The sequence below is a fragment of the Myotis lucifugus genome, unplaced genomic scaffold, assembly GCF_000147115.1.
Source record: "Myotis lucifugus unplaced genomic scaffold, Myoluc2.0 scaffold_169, whole genome shotgun sequence".
In the NCBI taxonomy this organism is placed as follows: Eukaryota; Metazoa; Chordata; class Mammalia; order Chiroptera; family Vespertilionidae; genus Myotis; species Myotis lucifugus.
In genome coordinates this window covers 2,430,703-2,439,282 of record NW_005871217.1, presented here as the reverse complement: position 1 = coordinate 2,439,282, position 8,580 = coordinate 2,430,703, and the positions used below count along the sequence as shown (strand labels likewise).

The window sequence follows — 8,580 nt, the reverse complement described above, 5'->3', positions numbered from 1 at the left end:
TTACAATATGTACATCTGTTGTGCACTGTTGGTCTCCCATGGAAGAAAAACTAATTCGAACAGTTTCATCCTTGTAGAAAGACACAGATCTGTGCAGACCTGGTCCTCTACAAACCCGTGTTGTGAAACCACAACTAGGTTCTGATAGCTATTCAGCAATCCTTTTATTCATTCATTTAACAAACCCAACTGTGATCAGTGCCAAAGCGGCAGGTCACTCAGCCTGGAGGTTCAAGGACAACTTCCCAAGGAAGTGATGCCTAAGTTTAATGCTAAGATTTAAAAAATAGATAGATCGTCAGTGGAGTAAGGAAAAGCTATTCCAGACAAGCATATAAACAGATAAGAAAGCACAAAGCACTATGTGGGGGTCAAAGGAGGGAATGATTAATTCAGGGATGGAAGATTCAGGGCAATGAGTATCAAATGATAAGGAGAATCTCAGCTAGTAGATGTATAGGCAGAAGTTGGATATTACAGGCAGAGAATATAGCTTGACCATGGAAGTGGAAGCAGGCAGTGGTAACATGGATGAGTGTAGGAAGATTTACATATCTATCTTTCTTTCAAGTAGGTACAATTCATGTAGAAGTACTGAAGCAAAACCACTGGAATTCAGTGGTGGGGGAAAAAAAATGGTCATCTCTCTACAACCGGAACAAAATCATCCACATCTTCCAAGTAAAATAAACGTGCAATACTGTTGAGATCTCTCCAATTCAATATTTTGGAGGTGATGCATTCTATTTCTCTTGTTTTACTGGTTATTCTTCAAAATGATCAAAACCTAAAGTTAGTATCGTACTCTTCCTTCCAAAATAACATTAGGAACTTAGGACACTTTTACATTTTTAAATTACAAGGGCATTTCTAACCAATTTGTATAGTCTGGTGGTCAGATATTTTACACTTCTGAAATTAAGAGTATTAGTATTTATAGAAACAGTTTTTGTTTAGATTTAGCTATGTGTTTAGAATTTGTTGTTTACTACCCCTTCTTGCATTGAAATAATTTCCCTCTCCTTTGACATCTTTTAGAAGTTCATTTACTTTATTTATGCTGGTGATAAACGTAATTTTTGTTTATGTAAAAATATATTTATTCATATTATTTTAAAAATAAATTTTAAATTGATGTACATATACAAGCTCTGAAAACGTGTTTTTAATATATATTTTTAATGATTTCGTAGAGGAAGGAAGAGGGAGAGATAGAAACATCAATGATGAGAGAATCATTGATTGACTGCCTCCTGCATGCCCCCCACTGGGGTTCAAGCCCACAACCCAGGCATGTGCCGCTGACCAGAATCGAACCTGGGACCCTTCAGTCCACAGGCCGAAGCTCTTTCCACTGAGCCAAACCGGCTAGGGCTGAAAACATTCTTTCACGAGTCTTTTTGTGGACAATTGTGGATATATCTCTTGGGTAAATACCTAGGAGTAGAATGACTGGGTCATATAGTAGGTGTTGGTATAAAATTAAAACTGGCACAGCATGGATGGACCTGGAAAATATTATGCTAAGTAAAAGAAGCCAAACTGAGAAAGACAAATATCACATGATCTCCCTTATTTGTGGAATCTAATGAACAAAATGAATTAACCAACAAAATAAGACCCAACGCAGGGAGGCATGGAACAGACTGACATACTTCGATGAGGGGTGAGGGAATGAGAAGAGATAAACCAAAGAACTTATGTACTTATATGCACAGCCCATGGACATGGGCAATAGGGTGGTGAAGACCTGGGGGTGGGGGGTGGGTACGGACTGAGAGGAGTGGGGGAACGGAGGGAAAATGGGAGATATCTAATACTATCAACAACAAAAATCTATTTTAAAATGAAAAATAAATAAAATTAAAACTGCCACCCTTGCCAGGTAGCTCAGTTGGTTGGAGCAATGGCCCATTGTGCAGGTTTGATCCCCAGTCAGTCAGGGTACATACAAGAATCAACCAATGAATGCATAAAAAAGTGGAACAACCAATCGATGTTTCTCTCTCTCTCTCTCTCTCTCTCTCTCTCAAATCAATGACAGTTTTTAAAAAATTAAATTAAAACTGCCAAAAGTTTAAAAAAACTGTACCACTTTATCCCACCAGCAATGTATAAGAATTCTAGGTGCTCGAAGTTCTGGCCAACAGTTACTGCTATTAAAATTGTAAATTTTGGCCATTCTAGTGAGTTTGTAGTAATATAACATGTAGCTTAATGTACATTTCCCTGATGATTAAGCAACTTTTCACATACTTATTGACCATTCCAATATCTTTTTTTGTGAAGTGTGCAACTATTTTGTCCCCTTTAATACTTTTCATTGTTTTTAATTATTGGTTTATAGTTTTTTAACATATATTCTGAATATTAATTATATTAGATATATTATGGAAATAATTTCTCCTAGACTGTGACTTGCCTTTTCACTTATTTATTTATTTATTTTATTTTTAAAATATGTTTTTATTGATTTCAGAGAGGAAAGGAGAGGGAGAGAGTGACATAAATGAGAGAGAATCATTGATCTGCTGCCTCCTGCACGCCCCCTACTGGGGATTGAGCCCACAATCAGGCATTTGCCCTTGACTGGAATCGAACCCAGGACCCTTCAGTCTGCATGCCGATGCTTTATCCACTGAGCCAAACCAGCTAGGGTGCCTTTCCACTTTTTTAATGGTATCATTTGATGAGAAGATATTTTCTAATTTTGAAGTCCAATTTATCAAGTTTTTCTTTTATGATTAGTGCTTTTGGTGTCTTCAGAAATATTTGATTATCCCAACATCATGAAGATATTCTCCATTTCTCCTCTAGAAGATCTATAGCTTTAGCTTTTATGTTTAGATCTATGGTCCATGTAAAATACGTTTTTTTCAAAAAAATCTTTATTGTTGAACGTATTACATATGTCCCCTTTTTTCTCCCATTGACTCTTTATATCCCACCACGCCCCCCACCCCAGGTCTCCACCACCCTATTGTCTGTGTCCATGGGTTATGGATATATGCATACAAGTTCTTCGGTGGATCTCTTCCCACCCACCCACCCATGCATCCCCTGCCATGTAAAATACATTTTTATGTTTGGTGACAGGTAAGGGTAGAGATTTACTTTTCCATATAGTTATCTAGTTGTTCCTGCCACATTTGTGAAAATCAATTTTTTTTCTCTTGGACTGACTTGGTACATTTCTCAAAAATTGATTGACAACATGGGGACATAAGCATAGCATAAGGAATATAGTCAATGATCCTATATAATAAAAGCCTAATATGCTAAGTGTCCGGTCTGCCGTTCAGCCAATCAAAGTGTAATATGAAATGAAATGCTAATGAAATGCTAAGGCCGCTCAACCACTCGCTATGACGTGCGCTGACCACCAGGGGGCAGCGTGGAACTTGTGCAGCCGGCCCCCGATGGGCCCCGACGAGAGCAGGATGGTGGAACAGGTGAGCAGGCGGTGCCAGGCCAAGGTGGGGTGCCAGGAGGGGCTGTGGGGCTGTGAGGCTGGGGGTGCGAGCTGGGGCTGCGAGGCTGGGGGCGCAAGCTGGGGCCCGATCCCCATAGGCCACCCTAAGGGACCCCACCCGTGCATGAATTTGTGCACTGGGCCTCTAGTGTTCATCATAAAGCTTTATGGTTCTAACTTCCCCTTCCCTTGGCTCCCTTTCCCCTCTATAAATACCACATGTCAACTGATGGTCATTGGCACCAATTCACCACCAATAGGAATCCCCAATTTGTGGTGCAGTGAAGCAATAAACTTTATTCAGTGCAAAGAGCTCAATTGTGATACAGCACAGCTGGGACCATGGAACAGCTCAATCGTGTTACACCTCAGTTCAGAAGCAGTAGGGCTGTGAAACAGCACAGCTGTGAGGCGGCCCTGGGGCAGGTGGCCTCGGGGAGAGGCCCATTTCCAGCTACACAGCTCTGCCCTGGTCTGCTCCCTCTGCTCACATCTGGATGGGTCTGCTCTGCAGGGGTCCCTGGCAAGACGTCTTGGGTGTTGCAGCTCCAGCTGAAGAAACATAGTCTTTGGTGGAAAGGGAAAGTGCTCTCTCTGAGCCAGAGGGGAGCTGCTTTATGTAGACAGAAGCCCCTGCCCCTGGTCCCTGATTAGTCCATCTCTAAATTCTCCCAGTTTGATTGCTCCCAAAACACTGTCCTGATTGTTCAGAATGGAGCCACTCTGATTGGTCAGCGAGGATGCTGATGGGATATAGCTGCACAGCTGTGATTGGACAGGGAATGCCTCAGTCCTACTGGTTGCACTAGAACTCCAGGAACTCCTTTATAAGGGCTGGCCCAGATGCCAGAAACACAGTGCAGGCAGGCAGTTCAGTGCAGGAGGCAGGCCACTTGGTGCAGGCTTCTCCCTGAAGTGTGGTCTGCATGAGAGACCCTTGTGTAGAAATGGCTGCTAGGATAGGTATTTCTTGTTGTTTTTTAAAAAAAGTTGAGCCCAGTTAGCCACCAGGAGCCCTTCTTTGTAGGTATTTTCTTTTTCAGGGTCCACACCCTCCATCTTGGCATGCAGACCAGTGTGCACATGTGGCTTGCTATATTCACATGCACTGGGTTGCAATCCCTCTTTTTTCCCCGAATAAATCCTTTTTGGTGATGAAACAACTAGTCGATATTATTTTTGAGTTGACACTACCAAGTGATTTATATTTTTAAAATTCTAATATAATGGTCTTGTTTAATTTCATATTCTAAGGTTTTGTTACGACTATATAGAAGCTCCCACTGTCTTCCACCACCAGCCCTATTCCAAGTCTTCAAGCCTCCCCACTATCTCCAGTCCTCAGCCCACCCACCCCGCTAGTCCTACCGCCCTGCCCAATTTCTTCACTCCTCCACATCACTCATATTTCCAGCTCACATCCCCCCTCTCCCCAGTCCTCTAGTCCCACCCCTATGTTCAGTCCTCGAGTTTCTCCCCCTTCTTTCCAGTCTAAAGCCGCTCCCACGTTCCTTACTCCTCTAGACCCACACATCTCCCAGTATCCAGCCCCCATGCTTTCCTGAACAGATTCCTGAGTTTGCTAGAAGGACCCAAACCTGACACAGACACCTCCTTGAACTGTCCTTACAGTCTGGCAGCAGCAGCTTGTTTTCCTGTTTCTGACTTAGTCTGTCCCACGCACCCACTTCCTACCTTTTATCCTCTACATCCATTTAGTTACTCCCTCCTCTCCATTCCTAGAGGCTGACATACTTTTCTTACCACTCTTCTTTTAAAGGTGTGTGTGTGTGTGTGTGTGTGTGTGTGTGTGTGTGTGTGTGTGTGCTGATTTCAGAGAGGAAGGGAGAGTGATAGAAACATCAATTATGAGTAACATCATTGATCAGCTGCCGCCTGCACGCGCCCTACTGGGGATAGAGCCTGCAACCCGGGCATCTGCCCTGACTGGGAATCAAACCAGCGACCTGGTTCATAGGACAAAGCTTAACCACTGAGCCACACCAGCCAGGCATTGTTATTCTCATTTTAAAATACAATTTAGGCAGCGTCTTCCACTTGTCCTCCCTTCCTACCAGATATGGGACTGTTATAACATCCTATTCTCTTACAAATGGTTCACTTTAAAGTCCCTTTACTTGTCTGTAAGCTAGAGGCAATAGCAGTCCCTCTCACACTGGGCTGTAGGGATGAAATAACACTATTTAGTGACTGGCGTGTAGTTAGTTTTCACATAAATGTTAATCACTTATTACTATGTGTCCCCACTAAGCAAGGAAACTGACATCTAGCCTTTATTCATAAAGGGCCTGGCTCATGGTAGGCTTTGTGGGAGGGGGTGAAGCACTGGCTAGCACTCCAGTTCAATCAAAGGCAGGAACAAATATTGTGTATGTAGACTATGAACTTTTTTTTTAAACGTATTTTTTATTGATTTCAGAGAGGAAAGGAGAGGGGAGAGAGAGAGATGGAAACATCAATGATGAGAGGGAATCATTGATCGGCTGCCCTCCTGCATGGCCCACACTGGTGATCCCGCCCGCAACTCAGGCATGTGCCCTAGACCGGAATCGAATCCGGGACCCTTCAGTCCACAGGCGGATGCTCTATCCACTGAGCCACACCAGCTAGGGCTAGACTATGAACTTTGGAAAATGTTTGAGCTGCGGTCGCGAGATTCTGATCAAAGATGGCTTTCAGGAAAGATTGGTGCGATGGATTATAAATCCCCTTCAAGGGTCGGCAAGCTCGCTGCTATGGTGGGACCAGAAAGGCACCGATGAAGCTCTGTGGTGGCATCTAGGTCCTGGTTTTGCTTGCATCCGAGAGGGGATCAGGTCGCTGTGAAGGACATTCCGGCGGGGGTCGGGGGTTCTGGGGTGGGAATGGGGTCCGATTTTGTCCCTGATTTCCAGGGTCCTCCAGCCCTGCTCCCCGTCCCCACCCCACTCCCCCAAATCCCCAAGATTCCTTTTCCCAGGAGTCCGTATTGGTTCTTCCCACACAGCCAGCTTCCCTCGGAGGCCCTGCCATACCTGTCACTCACCTGCACGCAACCAGTCAGTACCCAGAGGTTGGGCTGCTCGGAGAAAGGGCGGTTACTTCCTGCTTGCCCACCAATGTGCGTGCTCCCAAGGGAGGGGCGGGCCTTGTAGGTGTGAGCGAGCCAATCACGGGCCCCCGGCGGCTGGCGGCCCCAGAAGCTGGTAGTCGCGCGCGAGCTCCCCCAAGATGGCGGTGGCTAGAGATGCCTGTGGCTTAGGAGAACTCTCCTTAGGAGGGAACGGCCGGCGGCTCCACCTGGGGATTCCTGAGGCCGTGTTTGTGGTAAGAGACGTGTCGGTCCTAGGCATTTTGGTGCTGGGCCGCGATCCCTTCCTTCCGGGTGCACAACCTGGTCTTGACTGCGCGGGGGGGGAGGAGTTGGGGGGAAGGAGTTGCGCTAAGGGATCTGGGAGAGCGCGCCGCATCCCCTCTTGCCCTCCGCCCCTGTAGAGACTAAGCTGGGCTGGGATCCGCCGGGGGTGGGGGGACGCAGTCCCAGGACTGAGAGGAGATCGGGGCCTGGGGCGGGAAGACTTGGGAGCGGGGCGGTCCCTTGAACCCTCCGATCGCCAGGTTTCAGCCTCTGCTGCCTGGAAAAGGGAGGCAGTGAGAGGCTTGAGACTCAGCCTAGATGCGGGAGAGCCCGACTGATCCACGGTGACTTGGGATGCAATGAGTAGGCAGAACATCTGGTGCTGAAGGGTGAAACTAGGAAACGAAACCTAGTCTGTTGCAGGAATGCAGTGCTCTCTTTCCTTGGAGATTAGGCGAGGGTGCGAATGTGAAGTCCTTGTTTGGTATGCTAAGGAATTGAGGCTCTCTATCCAGCAGGCAAGGGGCTGTCATGAGAAGGTGTCTAAATGAAGCCACCGCATAATCGTATTTGGTTTGGGGCACATCATTCTAACAACTTAGGGATAAAATGTGTGGAGTTGAGAGGGAAGGCACGGAGTGCAATTGGGAGGCTTCACCAAACAGGGAAACCAACCCAAGTCCAAACAAAGAGAAAAAAGTAGATGCTTTCAACCTTGTATTATGCCTTTTCCCTTTCGGTTCTGTTGGGCTTCATTATTCCTGTACAAAAGATTGTTCTGTTTGCCTTTTGGGTTTATTTTATTTCAACCACTTGATACTTCCAGAGGTATTGTGGCTTGCCTTGGAAACCTAATGACCATATTTAGCATGATTTCTATGGTAGAACTTTTTCAAAAAATATTTTATTGATTTTTTACAGAGAGGAAGGGAGAGGGATAGAGAGTTAGAAACATCGATGAGAGAGAAACATCGATCAGCTGCCTCCTGCACACCACCCACTGGGGATGTGCCTGCAACCAAGGTACATGCCCTTGACTGGAATCGAACCCGGGACCCTTCAGTCCACAGGCCGACGCTCTATCCACTGAGCCAAACCAGTCAGGGCAATGGTAGATTTTCTTTCTCTCTTCTCTCTCTCTCTCTCTCTCTCCCTCCCTTCCTCCCTTTCTCCCTTTCAATCTCTCTGAAAAATTAATGGAAAAATATCTTCAGGTGAGGATTAACAACAATAAAATAAAGCAAAAACAAAATGTGTGTGCACTGTCTGAAATGGTCTAATTTTTTAAAATTACCATTTTAGTTAAAAAACAAGTCTTGGGATGCCCTAGCTGGTTTCTCAGTGGTTAGAGCCTTGGCCTCCGGACTGAAGGGTCCCAGGTTTGATCACTGGCAACCAATGAATGTGTCTTACTCTCTCTGTAAATAAAAACCAATGGAAAAAATATCCTTGGGTGAGGATTAACAAAAAACAAGCCTTGAGAGAAAAACACAAGTTTTTTTTTGTCTTTTATGTTTTTTCCCCATTATTTAGAGAATACTTTATTAATTTCTGTAATCAAACCCATGTAGATTAAGACCTTACAACATATTTAATACAGTGCGTTACCCCTGTACAAATGGAAAAAATTATGTTAAACATTTCTAAACTAATATGGCTGTTAATTTCTGTACAATGCCAACCGAACACAGTACAACTGGGATAGTTTTTCCAAAGTTGACAGCACAACTAAAGTTTCCAAAAATTCAAA

General features: G+C 44.9%; 1 protein-coding gene across 1 annotated transcript in view; it reads left to right on the top strand.

Moving 5' to 3' along the window:
- Nucleotides 1-6,649: 6,649 nt before the first annotated feature.
- VBP1 (VHL binding protein 1) overlaps nucleotides 6,650-8,580 on the top strand; it is a 20,681-nt gene continuing 18,750 nt past the window's right edge. Inside the window, exon 1 of the mRNA XM_006096173.3 lies at nucleotides 6,650-6,799. Coding sequence (XP_006096235.1) covers nucleotides 6,704-6,799 — 96 coding nt within the window. The 5' untranslated portion in view covers nucleotides 6,650-6,703. The remainder of the gene's footprint in view (nucleotides 6,800-8,580) is intronic.